Source organism: Ovis canadensis, chromosome 17 (assembly GCF_042477335.2).
Source record: "Ovis canadensis isolate MfBH-ARS-UI-01 breed Bighorn chromosome 17, ARS-UI_OviCan_v2, whole genome shotgun sequence".
Lineage (NCBI taxonomy): Eukaryota > Metazoa > Chordata > Mammalia > Artiodactyla > Bovidae > Ovis > Ovis canadensis.
Window position 1 is genome coordinate 21,006,551 of NC_091261.1, and position 21,642 is coordinate 21,028,192.

A 21,642-nucleotide genomic window follows, 5' to 3' on the forward strand; every position below is an offset into this window, starting at 1 on the left:
GAATTAGAGCCAGACAATCCTGGAATGCAAAGTCAAGTGGGCCTTACTTGACTATGTGTGGGCCTTACTGGTCGCTATGTGTAGTGACAAGCATAAGCTAGTGGAGATGATAGAATTCCAGTGGAGCTATTTCAAATCCTAAAAGATGATGCTGTTAAAGTGCTGCACTCAATATACCAGCAAATTTGGAAAGCTCAACAGTGGCCATAAAACTAGAAAAGGTCAGTTTTCATTCCAATCCAAAGAAAAGCAATGCCAAAGAATGTTCAAACTACTGCACAATTGCACTTATCTCCACTAATTTTTGTGAATTTTCCAAGGTAGAAAACATACCATAAGTTGTCTGTAAATGATTAAAGGTGGAACCAGACTTTGTGAAACTTACATCAAAGCACTGAATTATGCTGATTTAAGAGAAATAGAAATAGTTACTCTTGGTTTTTCTCCTTGGTCTGCATGGGACTAGTTTTGCAGAGGAAATATGCATTTGAAACGCTTCCTTACACGCTAGGCTATGTAAGTAAGCTGTTGATAAAAATTAAGGTGGTCAGGTATAATAAACAGCAACTGAATTTGTTACACTAAAATGCTTTTTTAAAAAGTTCTGAAAATTTATATCATATTAGAATCTGAACTAAGATAAGTACACATGAGAATGACTTCCTACTTTTAATTAGTACATCTATCTTTGAAAAACATGTGAGAAACGTGCATTTCCCAAAGTAGCATCAAATAAGTGTCAGCGTGTCTGTCAGAGGGAAATTGTTGTGTTGTATTCCTTATTCTCAAAACAAATAGCACTCCATGTATACACATCAATCTCTCTTAGTTTCAGAATTCTGAGTTGTTTGGCACAGAGCAGCAGTAGTGTCTACAATTACAAAAGGGAAAACAGAGTAGTTGTTCTAGTCAAGAAGCTAAGCCCTGGCTTAACATCTACTTTTCATGAAATTGAATAATACAGTAAGTCTCCTACATGTGAATGAATTACATTGTGCAAGAGCGTTTATAAATCCAATATGTTCATAAGCCCAACAAAGTCAGCCTAGGTACCAAACTAACACAGTAAGCTATATAGTACTGGACTGTAACAGATTTATTGTACTTTTCACACAAATAATATATAAAAACAATAAATGATATATAAAAAATATAAAGAAAATATTTTTAATCTTACAGCGTAGTGTCTTGAAAAAGCACCGTAGTATAGTATGACAGCTGGCATACAGGCACATGTTCACATCTCTGAAAGTTCACAACTTGAGGGCTCATTTGTAGGGGACTTACTGTATTTGACTGAACTAACAGAGTAAACCAGGCTTCCCTGGTGGCTCAGACAGTAAAAATTCCACCTTCAATATAGGAAACCTGAGTTCAACCCCTGGGTTGGGAAGATTCCATGGAGAAGGGAATGGCTACCCACTCCAGTATTCTTGCTTGCAAAATCCCATGGACAGAGGAGCCTGGCAGGCTATAGTCCATGGGGTTGCAAAGAGTCAGCTATGACTGAGCGATTAAGCACACACAGCACACAACATCGTAAATCACGCTGGGCAGTGTAGTGATATCAAGTGTGGTGATGGTAAACGAAGACCTCTCCCGCTCCCTAATTAATTTCCTTCAGACCATTCATACCTCCATGAATTTTGACGTGGCATTGAGCATACAGGTTCTGTGCTGTGCACCCTTGTATTCAAAAGGTACCATGACAAAGCCGATGGCTTCAGGGATGGCCAAGATAAAAGAAAGGATCCAGATGGAGACAATCTCAATGGCTGTGACCAAGGGAATCCCAATTCCCTGAACACGACTCCAGGAGGCAACTGCTCTGTACCTGGGGGGGAAAAACAACAACAAAAAAAGAGGAAAGTGATGGAACCAAGTTGTTAGGAAATTTTGTTATTTCAATTCAATAAAAATTCTATTAATAAATGCTGGAAAATCCTTCCACTGGCCACTGACCAACCATGGCTTTCTAGGAATTTTCTGTGTGTGAAAAACAGTTGGGGCCATTAAAAGTTCCACCCATTTGGCAGGTCTGAGTCTGAGATCTTCACTTGGGGTTTAGTAAAATCTCGTGAGAGTTTAGGATGTGGCCACTAAGACAGGTGTACTATGCTTTTTAAGCTGTGGGGAAAATTGGGTAGTGAAAACTGCTGGTATTTATTACGGTAATATCTTATTTCTGTTTCTATATTAAAAAAACTTGGAATATTATATATGAAGTGGATCTAGATATCTTTAAGTGAATCATGACCATAGATATTCCATTGTTTTCTCCCTTCTTTGACCCTCAAATTATGGTTACAGTGGCCATTTTAGTAAATAAATATTTTTAATCATTACACTTTAGTGTAGTCAATGAAACAGAAGTAGATGTTTTTCTGGAATTCTCTTGCTTTTTTGATGATCCAGCGGATGTTGGCAATTTGATCTCTGGTTCCTCTGCCTTTTCTAAATCCAGTTTGAACACCTGGAAGTTCTTAGTTCATGTACTGTTGAAGCCTGGTTTGGAGAATTTTGAGCATTACTTTGCTAGCATGTGAAATGAGTGCAATTGTGTGGTAGTTTGAACATTCTTTGGCATTGCCTTTCTTTGGGATTGGAATGAAAATTGACATTTTCCAGTCTTGTGGCCACTGCTGAGTTTTCCAAATTTGCTGGCATACTGAGTATAGCACTTTAACAGCATCATCTTTTAGGATTTGAAATATCTCAGCTGGAATTCCATCACCTCCATTAGCTTTGTTCATAGTGATGCTTCCTAAGTCGCACTTCATTTTGCACTCCAAAATGTCTGGCTCCAGGTAGGTGATCACACTGTCGTGGCTATCTAGGTCATTAAGATCTTTTTTGCAGCTCTTCTGTGTATTCTTGTCACCTCTTCTTAACATTTTCTGCTTCTGTTAGGTTCATACCATTTCTGTCTTTTATTGTGCCCATCTTTGCATGAAATATTCCCTTGGTATCTCTAACTTTCTTGAAGAGATCTGTAGTCTTCCCCATTCTATTGTTTTCCTTTATTTCTTGCATTGCCCACTTAGGAAGACTTTCTTATCTCTCCTTGCTATTCTCTGGAACTTTTGGAACTGGTTCAAAATTGGGCAAGGAGTACATCAAGGCTTTATACTGTCACCCTGCTTATTTAACTTCTGTGTGGAGTACATCATGTGAAATGCTGGGCTGAATGAAACACAGCTGGAATCAAGATTGCCGGGAGAAATATCAATAACCTCAGATATGCAGATGACACCACCGTTATGGCAGAAAGTGAAGAGAACTTGATGAAAGTGAAAAAGGAGAGTGAAAAAGCTGGCTTAAAACTCAACATTGAAAAAAATTAAGATCATAGCATCTGGTCCCATCACTTCACGGCAAATAGATGGGAAAACAATGGAAACAGTGACAGATTTTATTTTCTTGGGCTCCAAAATCACTGCAGATGGTGACTACAGCCACAAAATTAAAAGATGCTTGCTCCTAGGAAGAAAAGCTATGACAAACCCAGACAGTGTATTAAAAATCAGAGACATTACTTTGCTGACAAAGGTCCATATAGTGAAAGCTATGTTTTTCCAGTAGTCATGTATGGATGTTGAGAGTTGAACCATAAAGTGGACTGAGCACCGAAGAATTGATGTTTTTGAACAGTGATGCTGGAGAAGACTCTTCAGAGTCCTTTGGGCTGCAGGGAGATCCAACCAGTCAATCTTAAAGGAAATCAATCCTGATTTTCATTAGAAGGACTGATGCTGAAACTGAAGCTCAATACTTTGGCCACCTGATGTGAAAAACTGACTCATTAGAAAAGACCTTGATGCTGGGAAAGACTGAAGGCAGGAGGAGAAGGGGACGACAGAGGATGAGATGGCTGGATGGCATCACTTACTCAATGGACATGAGTTTGAGCAAGCTCTGGCAGATGGTGAAGCACAGGGAAGCCTGGCATGCTACAGTCCATGGAGTTGCAAAGAGTTGGACATGGTTGAGCAACCGAACACCAACAAAATCATAATAGTTAAAAATGTAAAAGAATGACTACAGCTCTCCCATGTGGCCTGGTGCCAGACTATGCAAAACTGAACTAAATATACCTTGGTTCCTAATCTTTAGGGTTTACAATATAAAAAGAATAGTTCATATAGAAGCAAAGGATATAAATGTAACTGAACAATTTTGCCAATCAAAACACCAACTGGCATAAAAAAATTGTGTTTGCCTTACTTCGTACCTTAATATTTTATCATAATAATCACATTTAAATGTTAAGTCTAAAGAAAGTTTGTTTTCAGAAACTCTGTGCTCTTTGACCTGATGTGATGGTCTGGTGCTAACTGCTTTCAGATTTACAGTTAAGAAAGGACCTGGGATGTGGTACAGTATTTTTGTGGCTTCATTCTCGAAATTTTTGCTGCTGTTGTAATGGAAAGGAAACATTTTCTTTTTATAGCTGTCATTAGAGAGTGCCAGAAGAAGGCCGTAAAACAGACCAAGGCATTGGAGACAGGTGCACGTGGGTTTGCAGGCCAGGCAACTTAATGGAAGGATTAGTCAGCAACACCAAGGCAAGATACAAAATAGCCATCGCCACTGAAATGAGCCCTTGATCACTTAAGTTAGTGTTCTGTCTCAGCGCATCTAAAAAGCACATGTGTGAAAACACAACTCCTAGGAATTATGCTACCTTGTTCTTCACTGTAGGTTAGAACCTAGAGTTTGGTACACACAATGATGCCACTTGGCATATATATAGCTCAATTTGCTGGAGAAATGTTTTGCAAAAGATTTTTAGGGTAAATAAGATTGGTGTACAATCAGAATCTCTGAAAAAGTCCAGACTAGTCCAGAATGGGATAAAATACAGCTATGCAAACAGACCAAGAAAATCCTTTTACGATATAGCCAACATTGCATTTTAAAATTTATGGTTATTACCAGTGGAATAAAGACTGCAATATATTTTGCTTTCTGCTTCTGTTGACTTTGCTGCCTTATTAGACTGGCAGGCTGATGTCCAGTAAAAGCTAAAAGGAATGGAGACGGGATGTCTATATCTTGAGGCTGCTGATAAATTTTATCTATTTCTTCTCCCTTTTTCTTATCAGGAAAGGTGATGTAAATAAAACACTTTATCTTTTAAGAGAGTCAGAGAGCCAGATTTCTTAGGCAGGATTAGAGATAGAAGGTGGTTTAGTAAGAAAATGTGGTCTACATGTTCTAATGATGAATATATTCACAGAGCAGCTTCATTTTGTAACGCGCCAATGAGTTGCCAGAATATTACATATCCATAATCCAATGTAAATTCAACATTTAAAAATAAGTAGAAGTAATTTTTCATATCTAGTTGAGCAAATGATTCATAATCAGTCTGCTCCTTCCTTAACCCTCAGGACTAAGAATTAGAATGTTTTCTATTTTTAATCGCACTGATCTTGTTTCTTGAGAAAACAAGAGCAATTACAAATAATCATTTGTGATGACAGAGGTGTAGAAAGATGTGGAAAATAAGAAATACTGGATGTTCCAAAAATGATTTCTATCTGGAGAGAAAAACATAACACATAATATGTTCTTATTAGGTGTGATAAATTCTGGGTTGGCCAAAAAGTTTGTTCAGGTTTTTCTATGTTATGGAAAAACCCAAACAAACACTTTTGCCAGCAACGCAATATTTTACTTATTTATTTTGCTTACTCTCTATGTCAACCTCTTCCTTTAGAATATAATCTCCATAGGGCAGACATCTCGTGTGTTGGTCACAAGACCTACATCAGTAGATGCCAAATAAATATCTGTTGAATCAAGCATCTTTGTTTCCTTACCATGCATTTGGCTTTACTGGGCAAAGCCAATCTACAATCCCAATGTGTTCTTATTTTTCAAGTCAGACTTGAATTAGGCAACAAATAAACAGCTAATACTTTTAGAATCCTAACATGAAATAATTTAAAACCAAGAGGGAACTCTGGGCTGATCTTTCTTCCTTTGTGTTCTGGTTGGGAACCTGTTCTGACCTTTCTTTCTTTGTGTTCTGGGTGTGTAAGCAAGTCTTCTGCCTGGTCATCAGTGAGCGTGGGGCACCTGGCTTAGGGCTCTGGTCTACCAGGTTCCAGGGCAGTCTTTTCTCATGACACCACCTTGAGCCCTGTCATGTGGCATGCAAAATAAAAGAATTAATTACATGTTATATTTATGCAAAATATGTGTGCTACTGTATATGTATATAAGTAGTTATTACACATGTTTTCAAGGCTAGAGTCATTAATACACGTTTTTGAATCTTTATGATCTGGGAAACTCATTCAAATAAAAGTAAATATTATTCAATAAACAATGTAAAATAAAATTTAAATTCAAAGGATCACTTCAGCAAAATCTATTTTCATTTCTCCTTATCCTTTGCCCATTTCTGTTCTCATAAGTATGATTTAAATATATATTATAATCTTGTCAATTTTGCTACAATTTTGTATTCACTTTTTAATGTTTCTACATAGGCATGGCATTTATTAATTTCATGGCTACAGAGTATAATAAGATATTGAGAAAATTTACCTAAATCTTCCTCCTATGGTTACATTATTTCTAGTGTTCCAAGGTTGTAAAAAACATGTCTATAATTATGTTTGCATAAGGTTTTTTGAGTGATTTTCCTGGGTTAATAATCTTAACTGAGGTTACTGAATCAAAGGAATGAAAAAATAGTTAAAGTACATTTAAAAAATGTTTCTGCTAAGTGCCTGCCTGTTTTCCTTCATTAGAATTTATTTTTTTCAATTTTGCCACTTTGATAAGGCAAAATAGCACTTACATCTTTATGTACATCATTAATTAGCAACAAATATGACCATTTGTAACATTTTTTTATGATCTGTGTCTCCTATGTGATTGGCAAACTAATTGCCATGTAGAGGTTTGGGGGCAACACAGCAGCAGAAAGAATGTTAAAGAGAAGCCAGGTGAGATGGATTAAAAGATAGCTGCAGAAGAAGGAAATAATGCCATTTGAAGTGACATGGATGGACCTAGAGATTATTAGACTCAGTGAAGTCAGAGAAAAACAAATATTGTATGATGTCATTTACAGATTGAATCTAAAGATAATGATACCTGAATTTATTAATAAGACAGAAACAGACTCACAGACATAGAAAACAAATTTATGGTTATCAAAGGGGAATTGGGGGAAAGGATAATTTAGGAGTTTGGGATTGGCAGATACACACTGCTATATATAAAACACATACACAACAACGGAGAAGGCAATGGCACCCACTCCAGTGCTCTTGCCTGGAAAATCCCATGGACGGAGGAGCCTGGTGGGCTGCAGTCCATGGGGTTGCTAAGAGTCGGACGCAATTGAGCGACTTCAGTTTCACTTTCATGCATTGGAGAAGGAAATGGCAACCCACTCCAGTGTTCTTGCCTGGAGAATCCCAGGGACGGGGGAGCCTGGTGGGCTGCCGTCTATGGGGTCGCACAGAGTCGGACATGACTGAACCGACTTAGCAGCAGCAGCAGCAGCAGCAGCAGCAGCAGCAGCAGCATACACAACAAGGGAACTACTGTATAGCACAGGGAACTATATTCAATATCACATAATAGCATATAATGGAAAAAATCTGAAAAAGAATAATGCTTATATATGTAAAACTGAATTACCTTGCTATACACCAGAAACTAACACAATATTATAAATCAGCTATATTTTAACAACAAAAAGAAAAAATAAATTAATAAAATTAAAAAATTAAAAAACAAAAAGACAGCTGCAGATATGTGTATATATATATTATTCAATTTTTATTGGAGTATAATTCCTTTACAATATTTTGTTAGTTTCTTTTGTACAGCAAATTGATGCTTTTGAACTGTGGTGCTGGAGAAGACTCTTGAGAGTCCCTTGGACTGCAAGGAGATCCAACCAGTCCATTCTGAAGGAGATCAGTCCTGGGATTTCTTTGGAAGGAATGATGCTAAAGCTGAAACTCCAGTACTTTGGCCACCTCATGCGAAGAGTTGACTCATTGGAAAAGACTCTGATGCTGGGAGGGATTGGGGGCAGGAGAAGAAGGGGACGACAGAGGATGAGATGGCTGGATGGCATCACGGACTCGATCGACACGTGAGTCTGAGTGAACTCCAGGAGTTGGTGATGGACAGGGAGGCCTGGTGTGCTGCGATTCATGGGGTTGCAGAGTCGGACATGACTGAGCGACTGAGCTGAACTGATGCATCTGCTTCCTCTTTTTTGGATTTCCTTCCCATTTAGATCATCACAGAGCACTGAGTTGAGTTTCCTGTGCTATGTAGTATGTTCTCACTAGTATCTATTTTATACATAGTATCAATAGCATATAATGTCAATCCCAATCTCCCAGCTCATCCCATCTCGCCATCTCCTCTCCCTTGGTGTCCATTCATTTGTTCTCTGCTTCTGTGTCTCTTATTTCTGCTTTGCCAATAGGCTCATCTGTGTTGTACAGAGTGAAGCAAGTCAGAAAGAAAAAAACAAATACTGTATATTAACGAATACATGCGGAATCTAGCTGCAGATATTCGGACACTTCTTTGGTTGGGTGTGTCATCTGGGCTGGCCTGTGGCTGCTTTGACCAGTTGAGCACAGCTGGAATCATGCTTTATCAGTTTCACACCTGGCCTCTCCATGGAGCAGCAGGTTCTACCCTGGAGCTCCGAGCCAGCTGGAGCAGGGTTCAGCAGCCCTGGGCTCGTGGGGAGGGAGACGCGCTCCACTGAGCTCACATGTCTAGTTGTTCCTATCAAAGGGCCAGTCATGTGAGTCTTGGAACCATGAAACAAGCTCAGGAGCCACCTGAAATCCACCAGGAGAGCCCAGTCAGAGTAACAAGGAGTGGAAGAACTGCCCCAATTTCTGCCCTGCAACATGGTCAGACTGTAAGAAAATGACGATTGTTCTAAACCACTCAGTTTGGGGGTAGTTTCTTACCAAAGAAAAATGCGGCAGCAAGATTAACCAGTCACCTGATCTTGACAAGAGAATTAAGAGTGAGAAACTTTGCAATGGGGAACAGACTCCAAAATGAGATCCTGAGTTGCACTACACACAGTTTTTATGGTTTAGTCCCTAAGTTGTCTTCAACTCTTTGCAACCCCATGAACTGTAGCCGGCCAGACTCCTCTGTCCATGGGATTTCCCAGGCAAGAATACTAGAGTGGGTTGCCATTTCCTTCTCCAGGAGATATTCTTGACCCAAGAATTAAACCTACATTTCCTGCTTTGGTAGGCGGATTCTTTACCACTTCATAGGAGCCACAAGGGAAACCCATTACATGCAGGGTAAAAGAAAAATCAAAACACAGGAGGAAAAAAGAGAAACCAAGACCAAGTAAAAATGAAGTGTTTTAGAAAATCACTTCCATGCTTCTTGAGTTATGGTCAATCTCTGAGACTATCACAGAAACCACCGAGTAACTACTTGAAATGAGGGATGCGGAACTGACGCAAATCAATCAAAGTTGCCTTATTAATGGATCCTTGCAACTTTCCCAGGTATCTAATTACACATCATCTGGTGTAGTTGTTAAAGGAGTTTTATCTTTTTATAGCTTCCTTTCCCAGGCAGCTTTTAACTACAATTTGGAGCTGTAACCAGACCTCTACTGGTCTGACCCCCATCATTTCCCACTTTAAACACCACTGTTAACCTTACAAAGAATAACATTTAATTCCTCTTTCCAATCCCTGCCCCTCCTTTTTTCCCTGAAACAAAGTAACATAGAGTGCTTGCCACTTAAAGCATGTAAGACTACTTCTTCAAATTATTGGTAATGGCTGGTATAAGTGATCAGCTTTTTCTGTTTTGTTTACCTTATTTGGATTAAAAAAACCTCTAGGGAGGGGGCTTCCCTGGTGGTCCAGTAGCTGAGACTCTGCGCTCCCAATGCAGGGGGCTGGGTTTTGATCCCTCATCCATCCCACATGCAGCAACTAAGACCTGGGCAGCCAAATAAATACATAAATATTAAAAAAAGAAAAACAAAAAAACCCAAACCAAATACCTAGACTGAGAAAGGTAGGCCTTTTTTTCCTTTTTGATCCTCCAGTATTAGTATTCACTAAGCAATCAATGAAGTGATAAATCGTTATAGAGCTTGGATGAATTGTTGTTTAGTTGACAAATTGTGTCCAACTCCTCGCAGCTCCGTGGACTGTAGCTCTCCAGGCTCCTCTGTTCGTGGGATTATCCTGGCAAATACACTGGAGTGGATTGCTGTTTCCTTCTGCAGGGGATCTTCCTGACCCAGGGATCAAACCCGCATCTCCTGCTTTGTCAAGTGGATTCTTTACTACTGAGCCCAGTTACTCTCATTATTTTCCCTCAAAAGCAACATATAAAAAAAAAATCACAGACTCTTCCTGGGCCATAATTTGATTCAGCTCATAAACGGAAAGCAGAGATTCCCAAGTTGCAAATTGTTTCATAACAGAATCCAAATTCCCTCTTTTTACTCCTTGCTTTTATTTTTTTTTTTTAAAAAGGAAGAAATTTTCTTATTTTTAGTAGAATATAATGCAACCAAATCAAGATGCAAAGCAAATGGTATCTAATCTTCAGGAATGAAGTGTGAATGATTCATTTTACAGTGTGAAAGCTTTTGAAACAGAAATGTCAAAAAAGATTCCTTCCATACAGATCTCAAAGTTGAGTCAGTACCAAGTGAAATGCAACAGTTTATAAAGAAAGGGCGAGGGAACACAGGATGGTGAACTGATTACCAGGGAAAAACCTGGAATAAGTCAGATTTCTGAGAAAGTGGAATTTTAAAATGGTTCATCTCCTTGCTCTAAAACGGAGACTAGGGACTTCCCTGGTGGTCCACTGGCTAAGACACCAAGCCCCCAGTGCAGGGGGTCCCAGTTGGACCCTGGTCAGGGAGTCGAATCTCACATGCCACGGTCAGGTGTTCCCATGCTGAAACTAAAGATCCCCCACGTTGCAAATAAGATCTGATGAAGCCAAACAAACAAAAAAAAACCACCTGAGAGCAAGTCTTAATGAACGAGATGCTTGGCATTCTTTTTTCTTTCTTTTTTCAAACCAAGGACATTTTATTTGATACGTAACTGATAACTGGTGACTGAACCATTGCGTTAATTTTTCTCCCTGCGTGAGACAGGGGAGGAAAGGGTGTGGTTGAGGTGAGCCTATGCCAGAACCAGGAGCCTATGACCCAGTCCTTCCATTTCCTCCCCCATCATCTCCTCCCAGCTCCCTTCTTCCTCCCATCTACAGGTAGGGTATTTTTCTTTTTTACAGGTAGGGTTTATACTGGGGATGGTGAAGCAATATTGTCCCCTGAGAGAGGGCAGAACAAGATGAAATAAGGAAGGAACTGGAAGTTGTTGATGACTGAGGACTTTTGGGAATCCCACTGCATGAATATCTCCCTTGTGCATTTCATTCTTCCTGGTTCCCATGTCCATATGCTCACAACCACTGAAACTCTAAAGAGCAGCAGCCAGGCCTGATTCCTCATGTCTGTACCTCATACTCTTCTCTCCAGTTGTTCTGTTGAACTAAACGATGACTTATGCTTCTCAATCTGGGGATAATTCATGATATAGTATATCACTGAGGAATAAGTGCCCTAAAATATTTTTCAATCAAGAAAAAATTAGTTTTTTATACTGTTCTTTTTTTTTTTTTTTGCTGTGACTCATGGCATGTGGGATCTTAGTTCCCTGACCAGGAATTGAACCCAACTGCCAAGTAAGTCCCAAGAAAAAAAATGTATATTTTCTATATTAAGATTCATATGAACTGCAAAACGGACCACTAAACTATAGCACATAACACTATTTAGGGCACATACTGTAAATTTTGTAACACGAAAATATTCTGGAGAGATGAAAAGTTGCCTATATTTCTTATCAAACCAAGCAAATTCTTTTCTCTCCTTGGTCTCTCTTTTCATCAATGCCTCTCTTCTCAGAGGATTATACCCAGCTGCCTTAAAAAGGTTTTACTATTTATAGGAGCCAAGCATCTTCCTTGCCTTTTTTCTCCTGTTTCTTTCTCATTCTTGGGTCATAGGCTGTTCTTTTCTGGGTTTGGTTAGATGTTTCCTCAGAGGTGCAGCTTTCTTAGAACACTGATTGGCTCTTTCCTAACACTTGTTATCATCCTAGTTTTTACCTAAAGTTTGGGAAATTTTCTAAATAAAAAGTCAGTTTTAAAATAAAATGCTATTTTCCCATATTTGATGGTGCTTCTGTAAAGGCAAGTGTAGGCGTGGAAATATCTCTGAGCTGAGTATGTACATGTATCTCCATACAAGGCCTATATACATTTGTGTTTTAGAGCTAGAGTCATAGGAAATTAGTGTTAATATAAAAAAAAAGTCATAGGAATGAGCTGGGCAAATGAGAAAAATAAAACGTAAAGAATAGCATGAAGTAAATAAGGAAAACTGGTCACAGATAATAAAACTAAATAAACTTTCAGAGCTTTTTTCTGCTTGTATTAATAGAACAACTACTAATAATATGATGAAAACCCATTATTCTATCCTTTGACATAACTACTAATAATACTGATCATATTACTTTCAAGGAATTTTATATTCACAAACCTACACATTTAAATTGCATTTAACATCCCTATCCTTTTCCCTAAAATGTTGCTTTCAACATTTTCTGTAAATTATCTTGTTTATGTACCTAATTTCTTTGTTCAAATTTTAGATTATTTCCATAGGACTTATCCTAAAAATTGTAATTATTGGGTCAGAAGGCAAAAGCAGGGTTTCCCTGATGGCTCAATGGATGAGAATCCATTTGGAGCAACTAAGCCTGTGAGCCACAACTATTGAGCCTGTGCTCAAGAGCCTGGGAATTGCAATTACTGAAGTCTGAGTGCTCTAGAGCCTGTCCTCAGCAATAAGAGAAGCCTGCACACAGCAACAAAGACCTAGCACAGTCAATAAATAAATAAATTTAAAACAGAGCGCAAGAGTACTTGTAGGACTTTACTTTCTGGAGGGGCTGTTCAGGTTTCTACCATTACCAGAGAAGTATGCTTTTTAATGAGAATTTCTCTGATTACATGAACAGTATTCATGTTAGTGACTAATGTTAGCCATTTTGATTTTTTCTTTGGTGATTTTTATACTTATGCCTTTTAATATGAAAGTATTATCATTTTAACTATGAATTGTATGGATTCTTTAAATATCAAGAATACTAACATGTAGTTTTGCTGCAAATATATTCCCCAGATTATTGCTTTATTCGGTTTTTAATTTTATGAATCTTTGATCTTCTTTTAAAATTTTATGTCCTAAAATGCATTTATAGTTTTACCCAGATTTTCTACCATCCCTTTTAGGTTTAAAAAGTCTTCCTTTTCTGGAGACCAAAAAGATACTGGTTTATCTTCTTCTACTGCCTGATGGTTTGAGTTTTTGCATGCTTAAGCATAGTGTTTAAGAACACACACTACTTTTATTTGCTGACTGGCTCCAAAACTTAGTAGCTGAGTGACCTTGATTAAGCTCTTTCAACTTCAGCTTCCTCACCTGTAAAATGGGGATAACTATAGCACCATCACAGCTGTTACAAGGATTAAATAAAATAATTTCTGGGAAGTATTTGTAACAGGGCCTGGTACATACTAATACTTAATAAATGGTAATAATTGTAACAACAGACTGGTTCCAAATAGGAAAAGGAGTACATCAAGGGTGTATATTGTCACCCTGCTTATTTAACTTATGTGCAGAGTACATCATGAGAAACGCTGGGCTGGAGGAAGCACAAGCTGGAATCAAGATTGCTGGGAGAAATATCAATAACCTCAGATATGCAGATGACACCACCCTTATGGCAGAAAGTGAAGAGGAACTAAAGAGCTTCTTGATGAAAGTGAAAGAAGAGAGTGAAAAAGTTAGCTTAAAGCTCAACATTCAGAAAACTAAGATCATGGCATCTGGTCCCATCACTTCATGGCAAACAGATGGAGAAACAGTGGAAACAGTGGTAGACTTTATTTTTTTGGGCTCCAAAATCACTGCAGATGGTGATTGCAGCCATGAAATAAAAAGATGCTTACTCCTTGGAAGGAAAGTTATGACCAACCTAGATAGTATATTCAAAAGCAGAGACATTACTTTGCCAACAAAGGTCTGTGTAGTCAAGGCTATGGTTTTTCCAGTGGTCATGGATGGATGTGAGAGTTGGAGTATAAGGAAAGCAGAGTGCCGAAGAACTGATGCTTTTGAACTGTGGTGTTGGAGAAGACTCTTGAGAGTTCCTTGGACTGCAAGGAGATCCAACCAGTCCATTCTAAAGGAGATCAGTCCTGAGTGTTCATTGAAAGGACTGATGTTGAAGCTGAAACTCCAACATTTTGGCCACCTGATGCGAACAGCTGACTCATTTGAAAAGACCCTGATGCTGGGAGGGATTGGGGGCAGGAGGAGAAGGGGACGACAGAGGATGAGATGGTTGGATGGCATCACCGACTCAAAGGACATGAGTTTGAGTAAACTCTGGGAGCTGGTGATGGACAGGGAGGCCTGGCGTGCTGCAGTCCATGGGGTCGCAAAGAGTTGGACACAACTGAGCGACTGAACTGAACTGAGTAATTGTAACTAATATTATTGATATGTAGCACAAGATAAGCCTTTAACATGTTTTTTCCCCAGATGGTACATAACACTATTTGTTGATGAATCTTCCCTTTTCCTGTTACAATCAAAGTAATTTCAGCCTCTATTATATTCTTGTACACTTTGAAACCTGTTTCTGTTTTCCCATTTATTTGTCAACGTGTTTATGGGTGTATACCACGTTGTTTCACAATTGTAGTTTTGTAACAATTAAGAATACCATTTAGGAAGAATTTGCATATAGGAAACACAATTAAAAAAAATTGTCATGATTATTTTACATAAGTACTGCTGCTGCTAAGTCGCTTCAGTCGTGTCCGACTCTGTGCGACCCCATAGACGGCAGCCCACCAGACGCCCCCGTCCCTGGGATTCTCCAGGCAAGAACACTGGAGGGGGTTGCCATTTCCTTCTCCAATGTATGGAAGTGAAAAGTGAAAGTGAAGTCGCTCAGTTGTGTCCGACTCTTTGCGACCCCATGGACTGCAGCCCACCAGGCTCTTCTGTCCATTGGATTTTCCAGGCAAGAGTACTGGAGTGGGGTGCCATTGCCTTCTCCGATCATAAGTACTGTATTATCTAAAAATGATGTTATTGGGGTGCTAGGAGTGGGAACAGCAGAGTGAGAATTCATTAGTGAATAAAATCCAGATTATTTACTCATATTTTGAGACATGGTCACAAATAATAATTATTCATTAAGTTGAAGTGATACAGTAGCTACTTATGGCATGCAAATATTTGTATGCAACAGCCTTTAACATCTGATGTGATGCAGAAGAAACCTATGCCTCAGGTTTTCCTGAGAATCACTGCGAATCCTAATTATTCATGATTTTATTTATGATCTTTGTTTTTACCATTGCTGTGTTTATCATTTTTGTCAATACCTTACTGCAACTTAAATGCTAATGAAATGTTCTTTGTTTTGGTTTCAGCAATAAATTTATTTTTTAAAATACCACTAAACATTTTCTTTCAGTGTTTCACAATTACTATAACCATACATTTAAAATAAGGATATTATTATAGTTTTCTGCTACCAATGGAATGAGTATCCTTATGGTTTAACAATAAAAGTTTTGGTCCTGAAAATTAATTGTAAATGATAAATAACAGAATCTGTAAACACTTACATTGTTCTTTAAGAAAGTGGGCCTTTTATTTCTATGTTGATGGGACTTGGGTGCTCTGATAAAGTGACTGTTAAAGTGTGAAAGGAAAAATGAAGACCTCTTCTAAATTGTAGGTAAACCACTTAAATAGGCCATTAAACAGTGTTTGCTAAGGATTATGCATGCATGCTAAGTTGCTTCAGTCGTGTCCGACTCTTTGTGACTCTATGGACCATAGCTCGCCAGGCTCCTCTGTCCATGGGATTCTTCGGGCAAGAATATTGGAGTGGGTTGCCATGTCTTCCTCCAGGGGATCTTCCTGCTCCAGGGACTGAACCTATATTTCTTATGTCTCCTGCACTGGCAGGCAGGTTCTTTACCACTAGAGCTACCTGGGAAGCCCTTAAAGGACTGTATTCAATATAAAAAAGAGCACCAGAGTTCCTAATTTCATTTTTTTATAAAATTCCCACTATGAAAATTAGAAGATATATAAAATACCTCCTAGAAATTCATGGAATTTAGAAAGACCTCTTTAAAGAAGTCTTGACATCCATGTTTGAGAAGAATTCTGGAAAGACTTTGAGACACTTGATGGGTTTTTCAGAGCTGGATGAAAGGGCACTTCTATTGTCCTCTTTTTAGGAAGACTTTCAAGCATAGATTAGAATGTAATTCTGAGTACTCATTCTTCAGTTCAAGGAATCAAGCTTTAGAAACATAATTGAGCCATATCTTCTTTTTTTCCAATGAGAAATCTACCACTGAAAATATAGAGTTTGGATGTCCTAGAATTTCCTTTTCCAAAATTCATTCCATCTAATATATTCCTTGGGCTTCTCTGATAGCTCATCGCCATAAGGATATCAAATGGATATAGCTGGCAAAATGCTCTAGGTGCAAGTTTGCCTAAACCAAAGATGGCTAGTAATAAGCAACTGTGGAAAGTAATTGTGACCAGTACAGCAAGATTGATAATAGTTTAATTCCTGGGAACTAATGAACCACTGTCCTGGGCATCCGCTCTCAAAACTCCTTGAGTTCTCTTTTTTCGGAGAAAAACAGTTTTCTAAATCCAACAAAAGAGGGAGGAGAAAGAGCCACATTACCTGTCAACGCTTAGTGCGCAGAGATTAAGGACGGTGATCCCCACTGAGGACTTCTGCAAAAAGGGGAACAACTTGCAGAGGAAAACGCCAAAGTCATTTTGTTCAAAAGGCCAGCGCCCAGCCAGCAGCTGAAAAAGGGAAAGAGCGTGTAAGACAGATGGCAGAGCCAGCATGGGACACTTGGACACACATTTCTAATCACACTTCTGAACTTCTAAATTTTATCATTTACGGTGATTTTCAGTTGGAGTGATAGCAGGAGATTGTCATCGACATTATCTTTTCATAATTTAATGCTTCAGCGAGTTTTTCTATCCCTGAAAGATGTGGAGAATGATAAATAAATATAATAACAAGAGATAAATCTTTGATCTTATAGGAAGTGGTCACGTGACCCACTTTTCAGAAGAGCAAAAGTTGGGGGTTTGGATGACAGTTTAACCAAGAAGCAGGAAGTCATCTTTGATCAGTTCTTACCAAGTCATGAGTTAAATGAGTCATTTTCAACCAGTGGCATTGGGAGATTATATTCACTCCTGACAAGCAGCCAAAGCTCTGAATAAGATGTTATGGAGAATACTGGGAAAATGAAGTGGTTTAGGATATACTGGCTTTGCCAACCTAAAATCACTTGGAACTCACGCTTTCCTCTGTGCTTAACAGGCTGCCTTGCTTTAGCAGGGATGACACCAGTGACCTATCTTTGTTTAGGCTCAGATTTCTCTTTATCACACAGGAAAATGTGGTTACTATGATCTGTTTGTAGTGTTTGCAGGAATGTCTATTCTTCCATGTTGACAGTTTGAAATCTTTGAAATTCTAAGGAGAGGGTGATGACCCTCTAGAGGCTGTGTGTGATAAGTAGCAAGAATACAAGTCCTCTGTGAGTTGCTGGTATTCATCTACTTAGGTATTGTACTAGAAGCATAGGCTTAAATAACAGCGCAGCCACATAAATGGAGGAAGTCCCAACTGAATATATGATGCCTTTTCAAGAGTAAAAATGGCATTGATTTCCTTTCTAATGTTTGCTTAGTGACTCAGAACTTAAACTTACTCTACTCAATAGGAAATAATACCATGCTAATCTGACAAAATTTTCTTGTTTTTCAAAGCACCCATTGCCATACTAACTCTAAGTTGACCTTCCAGTGTTGTTCTACCATGCCTAAAATATTGAGGATTAATTTCATGGCTGGTGTGGTCATTAATATGAGTCCATGGAAAGAGGCGGGGAAACTGTTACTCCAGAAATACAAAATCAGAACGTATGCATTTTGAAAATTTAATAACATAGGGCTCTCTATAATTATATTTTTTATGGCTAAGACCCTGTATGACTTTTAAACATATTTCCCCCCTTTTTCTGTATTGTTTTATGAGAGGCCTTTTCCTTCAATCCAGTCCTGTCTCAGGTATCTTTTCCCTCTCATTCTTACTGGTTTTGCTTGGTGTCTTCTCAGAATTTCCATGTAAACTCCTGTCCAAGGATAACCAGTGAACTCTTCACAGAAACACTTCCCTAAACACTTTCAGTTCTCATGAAGCTAAAAAATAATTATACCATTGCTGATTGCTAGTTATTAGGGCCTGATGCAAGTAAAGACACGAAACATTATTTCTGGGATGAATCACCCCCTAAAAAGAAGACCTGAAAATTACTTTTTATAGAATGAGAGTTTAGTATTTTGTTCCACAACAGTAATTCTCCAGTAAAGACTAGAGAGATGTAATTTAAACATGTAGGAATTGTTATAGGATAAGGTTTGAAACAGTTGAACTGTTATGGTTGGATGGTTGGTTCATTCCTGGAGACAGAGGATCCTGAAATCCATGTGAACAAATTTTCCAATTCATACATCCAACAACAAGAGAAAAGGATGTTTCTGGCTTTAACAAGGGAGACTCTGAAATCCTGTGAAAGTCTACGTAACAAGGGCTAAGGAAAATGATCTGGAAAACCCCACAGTGCATGGTTTCATGCTCTTCCAGTCTCAACTGAAAAAGATTTGGGGCTTCCCAGATGGGGCTGATGGTAAAGAATCTGTCTGCCAGTGCACGAGACATAGGGGAGTTGGGTTTGATCCCTGGGTTGGGAAGATTCCCCAGGAGAAGGGAATGGCTACCCACTCCAGTACTCTTGCCTGGAAAATTCTATGGGCTGAAGAGCCTGGAGGGCTACAGTCCATAGGGTTGAGCACAACAACAACAGGAGACAACAATGCTTACTTAAACTCTTAATTAGGGTTAGGAGTAAAGGAAGAGCTCAAGAGAAAGATATCAGTTCAGTTCAGTTCACTCAGTCGTGCCCGACGCTTTGCGACCCCATGGACCGCAGCGCGCCAGGCCTCCCTGTCTATCACCAACTCCCAGAGTTCACCCAAACCCATGTCCATTGAGTCGGTGATGCCATCCAACCATCTCATCCTCTGTCGTTCCCTTCTCCTGCCCCCAAATCTTTTCCAGCATCAGAGTCTTTTCAAATGAGTCAGTTCTTCACATCAGTTGGCCACAGTATTGGAGTTTCAGCTTCAATATGAGTCCTTCCAATGACCATCCAGTACTGATCTCCTTTAGGATGGACTGGTTGGATCTCCTTGCAGTCCAAGGGACTCTCAAGAGTCTTCTCCAGCACCATGGAACTGTTATTGTTTAGTCGCTAAGTTGTGTCTGACTCTTCTGTGACCTCACGGACTGAAGCCCTCCAGGCTCCTCTGTCCATCAAATTCTCCAGGCAAGAATACTGAAGTGGGTTGCCATTTCCTTCTTAAGGGATCTTCCTGACCCAGGAATTGAACCTGCATCTCCCACATTGCAGGTGGATTCTTTACCGCTGAGCCACCATTGATGGGCACTAAAAAGATCACAGAACTGTTTTTCTTTGACACAAATGGGTGTTTGGTTATTTTTGTTCTTTTTTCTTTTTTTTTTTCTTTGCCAGCATTGATTCTTCCTGGGAATTATAGACAGAGGTGAATGAAAGAAATCATTGGAAAAAAATTTTAGGTCCAATCACAGTGTAGACATCCCTGATGTACATCTACACTTTCTTCTCAAGGGATGTATGGACAGTGACTATTCTAATGCCGCCAACAGGAAATTAGGTCCCTGCCTGTAGGCAACTTCTCTTTCTGGTTAAAGCGGCTTTCTTAAGCAGGGCTTGCTTAACTGTACTGTGCTGTGCTGAGTTGCTTCAGTCGTGTCCGACTCTTTGCGACCCTACAGATTGTAGCCCACCAGGCTTCTCTGTCCATGGGGTTCTCCAGGCAAGAATCCTGGAGTGGGTTGCCATGACCTTACCTGCTCAACCTCAAGTAGGATCTGCCTGTTAACCTCTTTCATGGCACCAATGTTGGTGTAATTTTATACTCAAAGACTCCTTTCAGACCACTCTGCCTTAGCAAGAAAACATATACAAGAGGAAGGCAAAGAGACATAAAGGGTAGCCCACCTATTTTTCTCTTATTTAGAGGAGTCATTTTGGAGCTTAAAAAAGGCTACTGGAAATGCACACATTCTGTTATTTACTAGCATATAAAATGGAAAATACAGTATTTAAAATTGCAAGAGTTAAGCTGTATAAAAACTTATATAATGAAAAGGAAGTCACCCTTCTATTCAAGAACTCTAAATTCCCTGCCCAAAGGCAGTCAGAGTTAATTATACAGTGTGTTTTCTTCCAGAAAACTCCCTCTGTACTTAAAAGCATGTGCCATTTTAAAAAAAAGTGAGAGCATATGGAAATAATACCTTTCAGCAGTCTTCTATGATCTTTTTTTCCTAGAGCAGATTTCTGAGAACTGGTTCTCAGTTCAGTTCAGTTCATTTCAGTCGCTCAGTCGTGTCCGACTCTTTGCAACCCCATGAATCGCAGCACGCCAGGCCTCCCTGTCCATCACCACCTCCCAGAGTTCACTTAAACTCACATCCATTGAGTCGGTGATGCCATCCAGCCATCTCATCCTCTGTCATCCCCTTCTCCTCCTGCCCCCAATCCCTCCCAGCATCAAAGTCTTTTCCAATGAGTCAACTCGTCACATGAAGTGGGGAGAGCATCACACGGTACCTAGTACCCTGTAGGTGTTGAACCAATAGTGAAGTTGCTCAGTCGTGCCCGACTCTTTGCCACCCCATGGACTATAGCCTACCAGGCTCCTCCATCCATGGAATTTTCCAGGCAAGGGTACTGGAGTGGGCTGCCTTCTCCAGAGGATCTTCCCAACCCAGGGATTGAACCCAGGTCTTCCACACTGCAGGCAGACACTTTACTGTCTGAGCCACCAGGGAAACCAATGAATGATTTCAATTCACTAATTCAGGAAAGTACTTTCACATTTTGAAATCTGACAGTACCAATTTGCCTCAGAAAATGCAATCATCTTATAGTTTACTATTTGAACATTGTTTAACAGTATCCGGAAGTCGTATTTCCACTCTTTATGTGGAAACAAACAAGGCACCGTTTCAACTAGTTGTTGGAGGAGACTCTGCTGAAAAGTCCGCAGTGGAGAGGAGCTGCCAGATTCTGCGTGGGGAGCCCTCCCCTTGCGCTGAGACTGTCCAGCTGGTTGAAAGACCCAGTGCAGCGCCTGAGAGGATGCCCGTCCTGTGGTCCAATCGAGCACTCAAGTGGGCTGCAGAGGAAGAGTCCAGGGTCACTGAGGCAGCAGAGGGCAATCTGCTGAATATGGATTTCGTTTTAGGACCCCCTGCTGTGGTTCTAGTACGGGGAATTTTCTTCAGTCAAAAAGTAGTTAAAGTC

The 21,642-nt window shown here is 39.5% G+C and overlaps 1 protein-coding gene across 2 annotated transcripts in view; it reads right to left on the reverse strand.

The window, feature by feature from the left end:
• Positions 1-21,642, reverse strand: part of EDNRA (endothelin receptor type A) — a 74,848-nt gene that overhangs the window by 18,135 nt on the left and 35,071 nt on the right. For both annotated transcript variants that reach the window (XM_069556750.1, XM_069556751.1), the window contains 2 exons: positions 16,881-17,008; positions 1,636-1,834 (listed from right to left, as the gene is read on the reverse strand). In XM_069556750.1, the coding sequence (XP_069412851.1) occupies positions 1,636-1,834; positions 16,881-17,008 (327 nt within the window). The remainder of the gene's footprint in view (positions 1-1,635; positions 1,835-16,880; positions 17,009-21,642) is intronic.